Below are 18,704 nucleotides of genomic sequence, written 5' to 3' on the forward strand. Positions count from 1 at the left end.
AATGACTGCTACCATTTCTAAGGAATACTGTGAGTACTGAGTCTCAGTCACTGTGCTAGGAAATGTAAGTGTCTAATTAAATAAAATAATATATTCAGGCAGGGGAGATAGCATAATGGTTATGCAAACAACTCATGCCTGAGGCTCTTAGGTCCCAGGTTCAATCCTCCTGTATTACTGTAAACCAAAGCTGAACAGTGCTCTGTTAAATATATATATATAAATATATATTCTGTTTACACAGAGGAAATATACATTCCCATATTAGCCTCACAAGTATCCCGCCAAGTAGAAATTATTAACTCTCTTTATAAGGAGATGAAACAACAATTTAAAGAAAGAAAAATTATTTACATAATTAGGAACTAACAAGTCTACAACCCCAACTATATTTATAGAACTGCACAGTGTCTGAGCTGCTGGGTAACTTCAGTTTTTCTGGAAGATGAACAGAAAGTGTCAGTTCTTGTGGAAGTAGTTTTACCCCACGTTGGTTTTCATTAAAAAAGCAGATTGAATTAGAAAAAGAAACGTGAAAAATTTTTTAAAGTCTTTCAAAACATGCAAATAGTAGATATCTTTCAAATGCTCCACCAAATTCTCAGGACAAAATAATTTTGATGAACCATAAAATTGAATTGATGGCACAAATCCCTGAGACATTCCCTTTGAATGCTATTTTCATATACCTAAAAAAAAAAAAAATTAGCTTTCTCTGCATCGATGATTTGCATCTTTCCTCCTAATAAAAGGCATATTCTCTGGACCAGATGAAATGAAGAACAGAGGGCAGCTGAATTAATTTTGTTAAGAGAATTTTAAAGTTATTTCTGGACACCATTGAATCAATTCAGCTGAGTGTCTTAGAAAATCATTTTGATGGCAAGTGTGAAACTTTAAGACCATTGACATCTGAGTTCGCTATCATTTTGCCTCTTATTAAGAGACTTGGGCAATTTAACCTATCTGAAACTGAGAGTCTTCTCATGTGTAATGAGAAGTGTGGATTAGATGATCTTTACTGTCCACCTTGTGTTAAAGTCCTCCAATTCTATAAGCGTGTTTGATCCATTTCACAATGACAGTCCACTTTACCATGTGCCTGTTTGATTGTCTGCTCCAGTTGTGTTCATGTACAGACCCTCTGTAGCACCTTTCCCCAGAGTGAGAAAGCAGGGATTATAGAATGTGTAGTATGGCGAGTCGATACAAGTAAGATTAGCACCAATAAATGATCTCTTGATTTTTCAAACAGTAGCTATGAGTACATTTTCTCATTCATCCCATTCTTGTTTTATGAAAGACTCAAATTAGGCAAGATAGTGACTGAGTATAAGAAATAAAATGGAATTTATACAAAATCCAGTCTCGGAAATTTCCAGGTACTAAAGCAGTGTGTGGATATTTGAATCTTACTCTAAACTTCTCGCTGTTGAAATGTCCATTGCTTTGCTCTCTCCTGTAACATTTGAATGTTTGCCTTCTTCCAGTCTGTTTGCTAGACATAATGTAACCCTTGCTGGTGGGGAGCTGAGGGCAGGCATAGCAGCCTGGTGATAACTGTAGGCACATAGAAGTGGTGACTTGGAGAGAATATGCTAAGTGTTAAGATGGAAGTGAGCACAGAGAGTTGTGGTCCTAAAATACGCAGTCCAATCTAACAATCCATAGAACAGACTGGCGACGATAACCCTTGATATGAGTCGAAGAAGGAGTGATAGCAAGATGGGCAGGAAATTCTAGATAAAGGGAAAGCATGACCTTTTTATTTTTATTCATTGTTTCTTTATTCACATATTTATTTATTTTTACCATAGCACTGCTTAACTCTGGTTTATAGTAGTGAAGGGGATTGAACCTAGGACTTCAGAGCCTAAGGCATGAGAGTCTTTTAGCATAAACATTATGCTATCTACCCCCTGCCTGCAAGCATGAATTCCTAATATGATAAGGTATATAGACACCTGAAGTAGCTCAGAATTATAAAGCAAAAGGTTTACAAGTAGTCAGATGGAAGTGGAGAAATATGTGAAGAGTCTGGTTACCATTTTAAAGGGTTTGGACAGAATTCTTGGGGCATTAAGGAAGCAGCCATTGAAGACTTCAATGTAGAAATACCCCATTCAGATGTACGTTTCTGATAGATCACTGTGGACTTTGTGTGGACCACATTGCGCTTATTCGGATCATCATCTTCTTAAAATTTGGAAGAGGGGGAGTCGGGCTGTAGTGCAGTGGGCTAAGCGCAGGTGGCGTAAAGCACAAGGACCGGCATAAGGATCCCGGTTCGAACCCCGGCTCCCCACCTGCAGGGGAGTCGCTTCACAGGTGGTGAAGCAGGTCTGCAGGTGTCTATCTTTCTCTCCTCCTCTCTGTCTTCCCCTCCTCTCTCCATTTCTCTCTGTCCTATCCAACAACGACAACAACAATAATAACTACAACAATAAAACAACAAGCCAACAAAAGGGAATAAATAAATAAAATAAATATTTTAAAAAAATAATAAAAAATTTGGAAGAGGTGTGTAAGTGGGAACTGAGCGCTCAAAACTAAAAGTAAGACTATCAGCTGTTAGGATAGAGATTATACAGTCCCACTGCGATAGTGAGGCCAAGGTGTGATGTGGACTGAAGCAAGAAAGAAGATAGAAAGGTATTATTTTTGCTGATTAACTCTGAGACTTGTGTCATCTTGCTTGTGCTTCTTCATTTCATGCAGAGTCTGTGGTATATGGAGTTGCAAGAAGCTAGCCACTGCTGAGCAACGTGAACTATTTAGTCCACCAGCTTTTCACCATCTTTGTATTCTCGAAGGGAATATACTTGACTCTATGCCAGGTTCTGAAAACTTAGGAAGCCAAAACCAATTACTGTCTTATTTCATTCACCGTGGTCTCTGGTCAAACTTAAGTGGTACCCTTTTGCCTCATCTTAACAGCAGATAAGCCTTCCTCCTGGACATTCAAGTAGCAAATAGGTAGTAAGTAGATGTTTGACTTTCTCGACTATTTTTAGGTCATTAAAATAGTCATATAAGTTACCTCCAGTGCTCTTATATCCTGTAGTTGAAATAAAACCACTTGGTTTAGCTATCTGTGTAAAACAAATGTAACTTGAACATAAAGACTGTAAACATGGACACTGAACCTGAAAGCAAAAGACTCTTGAAAATATAGACTGGTCTATCACTGGTTAGAATTTCCTTCATTTTGCAAAGCCACGAGCCACATGCATCAGCTCACCACAAAGTCATTAAACCTTTTTAAGCTCAGATGAAAAACATTAACAAATACCACAAAAGGCTTTAGTATAGCCCCTTTGTTCATTCACATATGGCACTTTATAACTCCTGCTCCACTCTGGTTGTGTGTTTGTTTAAGCCTCCTCCATCAGGCTGGTCCTGAAAGAACAAAAGACATCTTGAGCAATCCCAAGCAGGAAATGGGCTAATCTAAACATGGTTTGTGACACTTTAAGTAGAATAGAAAGGGGAGGGATTGATTAGTCATTAGTGTCCAATTGGCTCCATATGGATGTTGCAATAATAAAGCCTTTTTTTCAGAGCAGTAGCAGAGTTATTGAATTAGAGGTTTATGTTTCCTCAGAGCTGACCTTAGGGAATTCCCTTTTGGTTTTTCTTGTTGATCTTTTACAGAGAATGGTGGTTCCACGAGGAAAATAGAAGCCCTGTCCACAGTCACACTTGTTCCTCATCATCCAGCCAAGAAGTGCATTCACTTAGAACTGGTTTAATCCCGGCTCTAATTTCAGTCCTTCGTCTTCTCTTTAGAACCTCTTGCACGTTCACAGGGTGATATTACAGAATTCAACTTAGAACTTCATTCATAACTGGACAGCGGAAATAAATGACATCCTTATAGAAAGTGCTGTTCCAGACACAGAATTTGGGCTTAAAGAGTTAGAATTATTTAAGATCACTGAGTAGTGGCGTTTGTGTTGAAAAAAATGCACCCGGCTGGAAGGCTCAAGTCCTAGGTTCTAGGCCAGGCTTTGCTCAGCTGTGTTCTCGCAGCTGGTTGTTTCAGGGAACAGCAGCAAGACCTTTCTAGGTCTTGTTTCCTTCATGTATAAAGTAGAGCAAATACACCCTCTCACACATTTCAAGTGTTTGCAAAGATGAAGCTAATGTAACTTACTGAGCGCTTTATAAATATCAAACATACCACGTGTCTTCAAAACTCATCTCTGTTCTCATCTTGTCTAGTCAAGTTAAAACAGTCTATTGCTCCTTAAAGGACTAATCTAAATAGTGGAACGTCTGTTTCCAAAGTAACCAATCAAACTTCCCCTCCTCAATTTGTATACCGTATGTCTATATTCATACGTTTATATTTGTCTACCAATGTAGTTCATTCAACAAATTTCTTGATATAGGTAAGATAATAGTTGAGGTGAATAAGATTTGTTTCAAGTGAGACTAGAGAATATTAAGATATTAAGAGGGAAAAGAAAACTTATCTGTAATCTATCTTTTGGACAAATGAATTAACATCTTAATCAAAGCATCACCGTCAGTTCATCTTTTGGTCTGCATACTGGTGCCTGTTTTTCCACCAAACTCAGAAGAAATGAGAATCCAGATTTCAGATTTATGATCCTCAAATCATTGCATTCATCAGCAGGTCACTCCCTGCTAACTGGTACAGCTGTTTTGTTTTGTTTTGTTTTAGCTAAGCACTGCTTAGCTCTGGCTTACGATGACGCTAGGAATTCAACCTGGGACCTTTGACTCAGGAATGAGTCTTTTGGCATCTTTTTTTTTTAAATTTTTACATTTGGCAATTATTTTTTTATTAGCGATTTAATATTGATTTACAAAAGTATAAGATAATAGGGATATAGTTCCATACAGTTCCCACCACCAGAATTCTGTGTTCCACTCACTTCACTAGAAACTGAAGTAGTTTTCCCAATGTCACTGATATGGGCTGATTCTATAACTATCTATGTATATATATATGTCAACACTCCAGCCAGAGAGAAAGAGAGAGAGAGAGAGAGAGAGAGAGAGGAGAAAAAGGAGAAAGAGAAGGAGGAGAAAAAAGAAGAGCGAGAAGAGAGAGCACAACTATCAACTTTTTTCCAGCATCTCATTTTAGAAAAGGAATACATCACCTTCCATAATAATTAAGACTTTTGCTTAGTGACAGAATTAATTTTCCTGTCAAGTAAAACACTAGGATAGCAAAATTCTTTTAATTTCTTTATTCATTCTCCTTCCTTCTTTCTTTCCTTCCTTCCTCCCTTCCAATAATCATAAGAAGAAGAAATCAAATTTAAATTCTAAGCAGCCTTATACTAATGAAAGTAAATTCACATTCTGCCAGAAAGTGGGAGCAGAGTTAGCAGAATTTCTACAGTAATGAACTATCAATATCAACCTGTCAGTCATTCCTATAACACAGGCTTAGTGGGATGCAAAGTGGCAGAAAAAAAAAATCTTACTTGTGATTTAATCATTTAATTACTTGATAAACACCCTTCTTTTTTCCCCTCTAATTTTCCATGTCCTCTTCTAAATTCTTCCATATTCTTCATGAACGGATTATCATTTTTCTCCAGTGAGTCCAAATAAGGGATTGACAAATATAACATGCAACGCTGCAAAATTCTGCAGGGGAAAATCAGCTCTTGTCTTGATAGAGTGAAGTAACAAAATAATGTCATGAACTAGTATCCCGGTGGCATTTACTTACATCTCTGTGTCTTCGTAGCAGCTATGTTGAGCTTTTCTGGGGTCTTTGTGAATTCTTTTTTGGTAAATGAGGCTTTTGAATTCAACATGACTCAAACATGTCGCCTACTCAAGCCACAAGAGAAAGAACCACTCAAAAAGAGACCACTTTCTTGTCCATTTGTTTGGTTGGTTTTCTTTTAGTTAGGTTCTTTTTTAAAACTAAGAGTTAAGACAGTTTTATTCTGAGTAGAGCCTCTTTGTGAAAATACACATTTAGTAACTATGAAGAAAACTTACAATATACTTATGTAAATTTGTCGTGTTTCTGGACAAAAAAAATGTTCATTTATTTTGGTTACACTCTTTGAAATTGAACTTCTGGGTGCTAGGTTAATGTATATTCTATACATTTAACATACCACCAGTATGCTAGAGTTCCAGTTGCTCTACTAAGCTTGTGAATATTCAGCATAATAAATCTTTTAATGATTGTGAAATACTATCTCACTATGGTTCTAATTCACACTTCCTGGTGACTAATGTATGGAGTAGTTTTCTACGTTCTTCTTGGACTGACTATACCTTCTTTTGTAAAGTGATTGTTTTAGTTTTTGCACTATTTTTAGATTAGATTGTCTACTTCTTTGTGTGTGTGTGTGTGTGTGTGTGTGTGTGTGTGTAAATTTTGTAGAAGTTCTTTATGTATTTTAATAAGAATTCTTTATATATATATATATATATAGTGTAAACTTTAACATTTTATTTTCTAATTATTTGCTGCTCTGTCTAGAACTTGAGTTTGTTTCAGTATACCACATGCTACAACACTGTTAAATTTGCTTATTAATTCTAGTAATTATTTTGTATGTTCCTTAGGGCATTCTGTATAAATGAGTCACAGTATCTATACATACAAATACTATTACTTGGTTTTTTCCATTTCCTATGCTTTTTACTTCTTTACCTGCAGAAGAAATTTTGTAACAGAGAGTGTATATCTTTTGTCTTGTTCATCTTGATCAGAAACATTGAGTAATTTGCTTTGAGTATATTGCTTCAGAGGCATTTTAAAGCCTTTAGGAAACTGAACGGGGCTGTTCTGTTACTAGTTTCCTGACGTTTTAAATCATGAATGGATACTGAATTTTGTCAAAATTGTTTTCTGAATCTACTATGATAATCACGTTTTCTCTCTTTGTTTTGTTAGCATTAATTTGCAATGAGTAATTTAAAATGTTTAATTTTCTCTTATGTTCCTAGTTAATTTCTATGTCATCATGACTTTTTTTGTCCATTTTACCTTGCATATTATTAGACTTAAATTGCTAGCATTTTAGGAAGAATTTTTGCATTTCTTAATTTGTACAGTTAATTATTATTAGTTTTGCATAAAGTATTTGAATAGTATAGTGAATACACTAAAGCCAGTTAGAATTGGAGTTATCTTTATAGGAATATTTTTCATTACAATTGTATTTGCTAAGAAAGTTTCCAGTAAGTAAATTTTCTGTTTCTCCTTATAGGATCACAGTAGTTTGTGTCTTATAGGAAGGAGTTTGTTTCTATCATCCAAGTTAAAGTTACTGGAATTAGATCTTCATCAATCTTTCCTAAATATTCTCTAAATTTCAGAGTTTTTGTTTGTTTGTTTCTTGTATTTGAAAAATTTTATGACCTCGTTGGCCTGAAGACTCTTAGTCCTAGTCCTTCATTATCACACAGTATCTTAGTGTAAGTGTTATCTATAGTGAATCTGTCAGTCCAAATACTGGTAATCCCTCTCTTCCCTTTTCAGTCTTACTAGTGGTTTACCAACTTGGTTGATCTTTTCAAATTATTAATCTTTGGCTCTATGTATTTCTTGTGGTCTTTTCTATTTTTGTGATTTCTACTCCCATAAAAATATATGAAAATCTCCCATAGAAATGGAAAACAAAAGAGAATTCAACAAGAACCAATAAGAAGATCAGTGACTGGCCTGAGTGGAAGAAGTAAGGCTAGATATGTAGTAACTTAGAGCAAGGAATATACTCCATAGAATGTCATGCAGATGGACATATGCCACTACACATTTGTCCAGATGCACAGAATACAAAACTCTAAGTGTGAACTCCAGTGTAAACTATGGACTTGGGGTGATTACAAAGTGGTAGGTTCATCAGCTACAAGAAGTGCACTCCTTGTCTAGTGGGATGATGAGCTCTAGGGAGTTACAGGAATGGGAAAGAAGGTATCAGATATTTTAATAATTCCTTCTTTCTCCCACTCATGCCAGCCCCTGCTTTTACTGATTCTTTTTGAGTCATCTTTTTTAAAAAATATTTATTTATTTATTCTCTTTTGTTGCCCTTGCTGTTTTATCATCGTTGTGGTTATTATTGTCATCGTTGTTGAATAGGACAGAGAGAAATGGAAAGAGTAGGGGAAGAAAGAGAGGGGTAGAGAAAGACAGACACCTGCAGACCTGTTGCACCGCCTGTGAAATGACTCCCCTGCAGGTGGGGAGGAGGCAGGGGCTCGAACCGGGATCCTTCTTCCGGTCCTTGTGCTTTGTGCCTATTGTGATTCTAGCTATATCTCTATGTGTTTTTTATTGTTTTTCAAGGAATTTTCTGTGTATATTTTAATTTTTTTAATATTTATGTATTTGACAGGGCAGAGAGAAGTTGAGAGAGGAAGGGGAGATAGAGACAGGGAGAGAGAAACACCGGCAGCACTTAATTGCTAGTGAAGCTTCCCTCCCTACCCCTGCCATTGGGGACTGCGGGCTTAAACTAGGTACCTCGCACATTGCACCATGTGTGCTCAACCAAGTGTGCCAATACTCAGCCCTTCACTGTGCATTTTACAGTTAAAATTATACTACTTTCTTAAAAAATAAACACACACACACTTTTAGCAGTTTAAGTATATAGACTACCGTCATGCTTTGTGTTACTGCCCACACATTATACCTCTTTGTGTAGTCTAAATCACGTATATAAGGTTATGGTTTGTACTGAATAGTCCTTTATTTGTTGCATTTTAAAATATATGTTTATTTTATGAGAGAGACAGACAGACAGATAGGCAGAGAGAGAGATTAGAGAAATGTACTGCATAGTTCTGATATCTAGAGTTGTCTGGGATAACACTTAGGCCCTTAATCATGAAAGTCTTATGCCACTATTTCCTTAGCCCTGAACTCCTTGTCTTTTAAAAAGATTGGACAATCAGTTGTTAATGAAATTCAGGAAAGAAAAAATAGCTTTTATATTTAGTTTCACATTTATTTTTCTTAATGCTCTTTTTGTTTGTCCAAGTTTTCATCATAGTTCTTTTCTCATCTTGAATAATTTCTTTGAGTATCTCTTTTGGCTTGGATCTACTGGTAATGCAGTCTCTTGAGTTTTATGTCTCAGAAGATATGTCACATTCATTTTTGAAGCATAAGCCTATGGATAGAACTAGAATTTATTTGATTTCAGCATTCTAAAGGTGTTTTCTAATTTTCTAGTCTTCGTTACTTGTAGTGAATAACAAGTCAGTGTGTAATTGTTTCCATATGTGTCCTTTAACTTTCTTTAATTTAGTCATTTGATTAGTGGTTTATGATTATGAGATCACAGGTATGTAGTTCCATATTGCACCATCCACCAGATTTCTATGCCCTGCCCCAAATAACCATCACAGTTCTCAAAAGTCTTAGAGACAGTTTGGCTACTGCATTTTTATTATTTGCAATTTCATGTGTTTCAGTGAGCTGCATCCCACAAATGAACAAGACCATCCTGTTTTAGCTGTTTCTAGATTCACTAAGCATCAGCACCTGCAATATCGATCACTGTGTCCAGGACACACCATCATCTTTTCCACTGCACAGCAGTGTTCCATTGAATGTACCCCATACTTCTTAATCCAGGTGTCCAGTGTTTTCAGATACTTGAGTCTGCATTCCAGACTACCCAAAGGTCTGCTCATAAGCATGGATTTTTATCTTAAATGTACTGAATTCTACAATTTACATTTCTTTCTTTTTATACTTTCGTTTCTCTGAACTTTGGGCTATCAGTACATCCATTATGATCATCTTTTTTCCTTAAGATGTTGAACATAAGTGTAGTGGTTAAAGTCCTTCTCTTTGAATTCTACTGAGTCATCTCAGCCCCTTTTTGTGGACATTTTGTTGTTGCTGTCATTGTCCCTGGATCACTTTTCCTAGTTGTTTGCGTAATAATTTGTATTATATATTTTACATTTTGGGTCATAAATTATAAAAATACTATTTCTCTACTAAAACTGTGACATGTACAACTGAATTATTTGCTGTTCATATCAAACTTTTGTATGTCTTGTTTTGCACTATTAGGAAGAGTCTGTTTCACTTTTATCTTTAGTCCTAAGTGACTCCTTGGTCCTAGTATATAATGTTTATTTCCAAAAATGGCTTCTCTGGGGGTCTGCGGTAGCTCAGTGGGTTAAGCGTACATGGCGTGAAGCACAAGGACCAGCATAAGGATCCTGGTTCAAGACCCTGCCCGGCTCCTCACCTGCTGGGGTGGGGGTCCCTTCACAAGTGACGAAGCAGGTATCCAGGTGTCTATCTTTCTCTCCCCTCTCTGTCTTCCCCTCCTCTCTCAATTTCTCTCTGTCCTATCCAACAACAATGACAGCAATAACAACAACAATGATAAACATGAAGAGCAACAGAAGGGGTAAAAAGCCTCCAGGAGCAGTGGATTTGTAATGCAGGCACCAAGCCCTAGCAGTAACCCTGGAGGCAAAAAAAAAAAAAAAAGGCTCTGGGATTTCTGTGCATAGATAATATTGTTTATGAATTTTGCTTAACTTGAAGAGATTAAACTCTAGATTTCTGCCTTCCCCCCCCCCTGCAGTGGTCATCAGGTAGAATTCTATTTGGGTGGTAACTATTGTCATGCCATGAAGACTGGCTGCTGTCTTCTTGGAAAAGTGAAGTTCCTTTCTTTCTAGGAATATAAGTTCTCCAGGTTTTTTTGTTTGTTTGTTTTTGTTTTTTTACCTTGTGTAGATCTCAAGCACCTTCACATGGTTGCTTTTTAAATATATATAGTTTAGGATTCTTCTTCTTCTAGCATTTGCCCTTCTTCCGTAGCCAGTCAACAGGTCAGGTTGAAAGCTGTCAGGAGCTGCTTGTTGCTGGCTTTGAAAGTGACTGGGATCCATGTGGATTCAGTTGGCTAGGAAGGATCATCAGTTTCCCCAATAAATGGGTACTCACGGGATGCACCACGAGAAGGTCGATCCAATGCATCCCAGTTTAGGATTAATATCTGCTTAATAATTAATATCTGTTTGGTTTGATATATTAGTCTGCCATTACCAGATCCCAGAAGCAACCGATTGTGCCAGAATTTTTCACAGCTCACATGTATCCTGTCTGATAAAGCATGTTTTAATGGGCCTAGAGGAAGTATTTATTTATCTTATTTTTTATTATCAATTCACTATGTAAATAATTCTCTAATCCTTTTGTCTCATGAAACCAGGTTTAGAGAGTATTAGTGAATACTTTCTAAATATTATTTTTACTTGTGGCCCCTGAATACTACCTTAAAATTCTGATTCTGAAACTGAACATAGCTCAGTACTAGAATATAAGGCTTGCACAACTACACGCCTGCATCTCAAGTGTCTCCAGGTTCAAACTCCAGCTCTGCCATCTTCCAGTTTCACTGTTCAGAGATCCCAGCTGTCTAGTCTTTGTTTCTCACATATGTGGTGCTGGGGATCTAACCCAGGGCCTCAAACATGGAAAGCACATACTACACAGCTGTGCCACCTGCCCAACCCTAGTTTCCCTTTTTAATTAACATTTATTATACACTGTGCTTTAATTCTTTCTCTCTCTCCCTCTCTCTCTCTCTTTCTCTGTCTCTGTCTCTCTCTCTCTCTCCATATGTATCTTGTGAATCCTAGAGTTCTTCTGTGCAGTGAGTTTAGTGCCAGTCAGTATCATGTAGATAATATATGCTGCAGGAGGGCAAGGCCTGTGTAAGGCAGTTGGAGAAGTGGGTCCTGGGATTTGTTTCTGGAGGGGGAAAAAGAAGAAACAGGAAAGACAGAAGAGATGTGCTAATACTGCAGTACAGGGCAGGAGGGCAAGAGGCTGAGCGTGTGTAAGAAATGACCACAGGAGGCAGAGACTGTGCAGTAGCCTCCCCGGCCCAGTCTGAAGACCCACCATGATCTCTGTCAGCTAACACGAGATAAAACACTTCCCAGGAACCATGAAATCGATATCTTTGAAATGAATAAACTAGTGGAAGATGATTCTTTTTTTGTTGTTTTGTTTCGTTTTGTTTTTCTGAGAGATGGCAAGGAAGCTACAACAATGAAAACAAAGCTCCTGTGTTAATTGCCCACCTGTGGCATAGTAGTTAACTTGGGATAATACTGAATTTTTTTTTTTTGTCTTGCATCTGCATTCTCCACGAGTCTGTCTCCTTTTATGTGCAGCATGCAAGTATATAAGCTGCTGGATCCATGTCAGTTGTAAAGTAATGGCACTGAGGGCATCATAAATCACCCTGGCATCCTCAGGAGAAGACACTGTCGTATCTGAATGAGTGTTTCACTTCCAGAGTAATGTGTGCCTTCATCTGGCCCAGCAGTCAGCATATTGCCCCGTGTTGATGGATACTGTCAGCTGGAAGCTACACTACATTTCACTGCACAATAAACATGGCTGTCAAACCCATATAAAGTGAAATCAATTTATCCTGTATGGTCAGTGCATTTTAAATGAAATTAATGTACTGTGGGTACGGTGGCAAAAAGGTAGCATATTAGCTATGCATCTGGAGAGCTGAGACTGCTCATGTACAGACCATTCTGTCTAGTAGGCCGAAAAGAAGAGCTGTTTATACAGTGGGTGTTTTTTATGCATGATCTTCAGAAAGTGACCCACTTGCCCTACTTCATGTTTAGAAAAGAATTAGCAATCTTAGCCAAAGTGCCCCTTTTACACTGCCTTTTGTTTGCAATAAATTATAGCCGTATTTGCTAAATAATAGCGCACTTTAATGCTCTAACTTACTATGAGCTCTGACACTAACAAATGTCCATTTAATCAGCACCTATGGTTAGACGAGAAGGGTTAGAGATTGATTTGGTCATATTATTCCATATATAATCACTCCACTGAGCTAAAAAGGATTTACCCCCCCCCCCAAATAGAAACATTGGTTTCAATGTATATTTTACTTCAAAACTTTTGGGAGTAGGCTTTCCTGTTTATGCAGTAGAGGTTCTAACTGAGACCATCAATCCAACCTCCTCCTCATCTTTAACTACAGAACGAACTCTTGGTCTTTAGAGAGAGATTCTAGAGTTGTCACATGGCAAAACATGCATCATTCTGCCATTTTGATAAGATGAATGAAGAGAGAGATACTTCTTCGTTCATCCATTTATTCAGCAACTCACTATGGCAACATATATCACTGATTGAAACTCCCTAACACCCTCTGCTTTCCTTGAACCTAGAGAAACAGCAGTGAACGAAAGCTAATTCCTGCCAAAATCTTCAAGGAGCTTTCGATCCATATATTTGGAAGCTGTAAAACATCTGGGTTTTAGACACAGTTTTGTAGGAAGACATTAAATAACTACTCTTAAGCAATAGACTTTGAAATGAATGCCTCTTCTTTTATTGCTTTTTCTTAGGAGAGACGGAAAAGAGGGAGAAAGAGGCCAGAGCACCAAGCTGCTATGGGTACTTTCCTCTTGGTCTTTATGTGGTGCCAGGAATCGAATGGCGAGCCTCATGCATTCCAGGGTTATGTCCTACTGCTGAATTATCTGTCTGGCCAACACTTAGTCTACTCCCTTTACATATAAATCGAAAACCAAGCCAAACAAGAATTATTTCACTTAATGCATTTTTATTAAGTACCTATTGTGGTGGGACACCTTTGTTTGGAAACAAGGATGAGTACATTATAAGCAGTAACTTCAGGGGCCTCATTCTCAAGGATGAAGCCGAAAAATGAGGGATCCACATAAACAAGTAGGCAGCAGACAGCTTACTTGAACAGTGTGCTGCTTTGCTCTGTGTGCAGTCCACCTTAAAGCCTAACTGTCCCCCTCCTCATTCAAGGAAGCTTAGATATTGTCTTTCTCTCTGCCTTAAAGCCTAACTGTCCCCCTCCTCATTCAAGGAAGCTTAGATATTGTCTTTCTCTCTGCCTTAAAGCCTAACTGTCCCCTCCTCATTCAAGGAAGCTTAGATATTGTCTTTCTCTCTGCCTTAAAGCCTAACTGTCCCCCTCCTCATTCAAGGAAGCTTAGATATTGTCTTTCTCTCCGCCTTAAAGCCTAACTGTCCCCCTCCTCATTCAAGGAAGCTTAGATATTGTCTTTCTCTCGGCCTTAAAGCCTAACAGTCCCCTCCTCATTCAAGGAAGCTTAGATATTGTCTTTCTCTCGGCCTTAAAGCCTAACAGTCCCCTCCTCATTCAAGGAAGCTTAGATATTGTCTTTCTCTCGGCCTTAAAGCCTAACAGTCCCCTCCTCATTCAAGGAAGCTTAGATATTGTCTCTCTCTCTCCCTCCCCCCCATCTGACTTTTCTATCTCAAGAAGTAAAAACAAACAAATATTACTTTAGAGCATGTAGAATGAAGAGGAATGAATACAGAATTATTTCAGTGTAGTACCTTTGGTCCAAAGATGACTGGTTATAAAGTTGTGGTATCTAGGGAAAGGCAGAAACAGGCTGGGTCTATGGACCGACCTGACAACGCCCATGTCCATCAGAGAAGCAATTACAGAAGCCAGACCTTCTGCACCTTTTAAAAATTTTTGGCCCATACTCCCAGAGATGTAAATGTTAAGGGAAAATGACCAAGGACTCTGAACTCCACTTCCATCAGGACCCAGATAGAGAAGGGGTGGGGAGGAGGAAGGACACTCAGCAGTAGTAGGTGAGACTTAGAAAGGAAGAGAAAAGGACCATAGGGAAAAAAAAAATGGATGGACACATAGATACATAGATGGATTGATGTAGAAATAATAGCCTATATCTGTGACCCTAAGAGAACCACTGCAGTTACTAATGGAGGGAATGGGGACACAGCGCTCTGGTGGTGGGAAAGGTGTGAGATTGTGCCCCTGTTACCTTATAACTTTGTAAATCAATATTAAATCATTAATGATTTTTTTAAAAAAAAAGTTGTGATAATACACACACACACACACACACAATGGAACACTGCTTACCTTTAATAAATGATGAAATCTTCTTTGGCACATGTTGGATGAACCTTGAAGTCATCATGTTAAGTGAGCTAAGTCAGCAGGAGGACAGATACCACATGCTCCTTCTCAGTCTTGACCCCTTTCCACATGTGCTAACTTCTGCTTAGTCTTCAGAATTCTGCGCAGATGCCTTCGCCTAGGAGACATTCACTGACCATGCTATTTGATGTCCTCTTGGCACCCTGTTGTAGTTCAGTATTATAGTTATCACATACTCTGTTATAACTGCCTGTTTAAGATGCATCTTCCCACTGAACTGTAAGCAATTCAGAATAGAGAATGACAAATACGCATAAAATGGTAGACAAATAAATCTGTGTCCCTACACTCAGTATTTTCTGTTGAATTAATTCATTCATATGTGAAACAATTGTGTTCGGTTAGGCTGGAAGGACAGGAGGGATATCGTGTGAAAAATCAGAAGGGACTCCAGGCAGTGAGAAGAATACAGGCCAAGCCCCTGTATTTGGAAAGAAAATTCCATTTCAGAGAAAGAGTTAGTTTGAAGTGGTTTCAGTTTTTGACAGATGGAGTTTTTTTTTTTTTTTTAAAGCTATATAAATTCTGCTTTTGAATGGCAGGAAAGTTTGCTACCTAGTCATGCCACTCACTGCTTTACTAGTCACCTGAAAGTGACTGTAGTGAAATGTGCTAGAGGTATAACTCCACACAAAATGGACCTTGCAACAGAAGGCACCTGTAGAATTCCCATTTGAAACTGTCCTCGGTTTCCAGGAAAATGCTAGAAGTAGAAGAAATGGTCCTAGGGAGAACAGCTGAACCAGGCAGCAGCTGCACGTCGCTCAGATAATAATGCTCTGCACCTATCTTGTTCTCCCTGCCCTGACATTACAGGAAGTAAAGGAATGAATGGCTCCGCAGCTAAACTACAGCAGTATTACTGTTGGCCTGCAGGAGGTGCCACTGTGGCTGAAGCAAGAGTCTACAGGGATGCCCGAGGCCGGGCCAGCAGTGAGCCACACATCAAGCGACCAATGAATGCATTCATGGTCTGGGCGAAGGATGAGAGGAGAAAAATCCTTCAAGCCTTCCCTGACATGCATAACTCCAACATTAGCAAAATCTTAGGTGAGTGCAGCTCAATGCTGGCCTTCCACCCCTTGCATGCCCCGGGTGAAAGGCAGAGAGACATCACTGGAAATCTCCAGAAGCCAGAGGTTTGCAGAGACAGGTCAGCAGGCTGCCATGGGAGCCTCCGTCACCATCTGTGCTGTCACTGCCCCACAGTGTAGCATTCCACTTGAGACTGCTACATTCACAAGGTGCCAGGGGCAAATTGACCAAAAACCTTATTTTGGAGTCAGAACTAATTATAGTATAGGTTAACACTTTGAATTTGACAACTCTTCAGAGGTAACAGCTAACCAGGAGTCACGGAGACATGTTTCATCAATATTAACACTTCTTAAACACTCATGTTGCTTTGAAACCTTGAAAACACTTACAGACCCTCCAGTCGTCTTCTGTGGCTTTTTCTTGAGATCCCACGGTCCCTCTGAAAGAAGTTTTCAAGGACTGAGGGTAGTCAAAACTAGTGTGAAATTCATGGAGTGGAGAACAGTGCCTCCAATGATAACTTTCAACTTGTAAAAGTAAAACTGCATTGACTCTAATAAGATGACTAGTTCAAACATCACTGCAATGAGTTGGACATACCGAGACCCATTTTGTGGTCAGTTGCCAGGGTGACACTCCCATTTCTCAGGATTCAACTCAAGCCTTGTCCTGTTAGTGTAGAGTGCCTAGTGCGGACAATGCAGTTTGGAATTATTCTCCTCAACATATTGAACATATTTTATTTAATATACAGCATTACAGTCAACATATTCTTTAAAAAGAAAAAGAAAATGCAGAAGGCACTGTTCCATCTCAGCTGTCATGATGTGACAGTCTCAAAGGGAGTCCTTAGAGAAGCTGAAAAACATTAGAGACTTAAACTGTGGTTTTCATTTTTTAAATGTTTTGTTCAAAAGCAATAAATATTTAATCTGAATAAGTATCAGTGATCTGGACATACACCAATACACATGTTTTGTCACTGTGTAAATAATTCAACTTGATGCTGAGACATTTTGAGGCAGTGACCTTGAAGAAAATTTAGAACACCCTCAAGACCAAGTAGTGGTGAAATGTTAAAATACAAATTTTTTCCGTTTGATTTTTTTGAATTTCAAGATAAATACTAGGTGTCGCTCAAACTACATGGGGTTTTATTTTGGGAGTTTTCTTCTTCTGGATTGAAACAGCTTTTAAGCAAAAATGTTGGTGATGGGTATATTATTTCTGTAATTAATAGATAGTAAAAAGAAAGTCAAGTTCCTCTCTCCTTAAAGTTTGGGTTATAACTTAGAAAATTTCTTTCACACACACACACACACACACACACACACACACACACACACACACACACACTTTTTTTTCCTTTTTTTTCCACTTTAATGGCTGTTTGAGTAAGCTCCAAAATGGGGTACAGAACTTCTCTGTTTCTATTTTGGCAGCTGTAGGGAATATGTATTATTTGTGTTCATTCTGTAAAATAACTTATTATGAGTACAGTAAGCGTATTCATTAAGATGTAAACCTTTACAGCACAAGATTTGAGAGGACCAGGAGTTTTCTGTTAACTGAGGCCTTGAGCTGCTGGGAGCTAGCAGAAGGAAGAGTGGCTTATCTGCATAACCTACAGGACTTGTGTACAACTGTCAGGAAAACACGGGGGTGGATGTGCTACAAAAGCATCCCAGGAGATTGCTGGCTACAGAGAATATTTGTACAACTTCTCCATTTGTTTATGTATGAAAAATCTCCACTGAAGAATAGCTAGCATCCAGTCAGCACAGCTGTTACCGCTTTATTCACCAGCAAGACACAAAAATGCAATTTGATACACGTAAAAGAAAAAAAAATCCCTCCTTCATCAAGTGTTTAGATAATTCTTTATAAACAATATTAGAGACGTGAATACTTTTCCTTCTTCCTGTATAAACCATATTAAAAAAATTTTGTACTTTCATTGGTACAGCTTTGAATGGACGTTTATAGTACTTGAAAACGGTATATATACTCTGACTCTACTTTCCGGCGCTAGAGCTGTAACTTGAGTCGAGTTTAGGTTGTTTTTAATTACCCTAGGTCAAGGGAGACAGTAGGTTGTTATATATGGAAGATAGTAGCCTCCCTTAAGATCTTATCAAAGAAGCTTTGGCGTAGGGGAGGTGTTTGAATACTGTCATACTCTGAAGGCTGCTTAAGATGTTTAAGGTTTGGTTTTTTTTTTTTCTTTTTTTTTCCCCTCTTGAGAGGAAAGGCAGCTGGGAGGAGTGAAGACTCTGGTGTAAGAAATCAAAGATAAGTTTCTAAACACTAAAGGTTGGTTTTGAAACAAGAGACTCACAATAGGGCGAAGATAGCATAATGGTTATTATGCAAATAGTCTTTCATGCCTGAAGCTTGAAAGTCCCTGGTTCAATGCCCCACACCACCATAAACCAGAACTGGGCAGTGCTCTGATTTAAATATATATATGTATATATGCGTGTATATATGTATATATATATAATATTCACAGTAGTATCAACTAAATTTCTAGGAGAAATAATAAAAAATGTCACCTGTGAAATTGTTGTATGCTCTATGGGCCAAATGTAGTTATGAGACTCAATAGATTGTGGATACAGGGGCTGGCTACTCACACCACGGGCGTGTGAG

At 38.2% G+C, this 18,704-nt stretch overlaps 1 protein-coding gene across 15 annotated transcripts in view; it reads left to right on the plus strand.

Annotated features, from left to right (window-relative positions):
* The window catches only part of SOX6 (SRY-box transcription factor 6), a 586,459-nt gene that overhangs the window by 557,515 nt on the left and 10,240 nt on the right, over positions 1–18,704 (plus strand). For all 15 annotated transcript variants that reach the window (XM_060177099.1, XM_060177100.1, XM_060177097.1 and 12 more), the window contains one exon: positions 15,831–16,064. In XM_060177099.1, the coding sequence (XP_060033082.1) occupies positions 15,831–16,064 (234 nt within the window). The remainder of the gene's footprint in view (positions 1–15,830; positions 16,065–18,704) is intronic.

Source organism: Erinaceus europaeus, chromosome 17 (genome assembly GCF_950295315.1).
Source record: "Erinaceus europaeus chromosome 17, mEriEur2.1, whole genome shotgun sequence".
NCBI lineage: Eukaryota > Metazoa > Chordata > Mammalia > Eulipotyphla > Erinaceidae > Erinaceus > Erinaceus europaeus.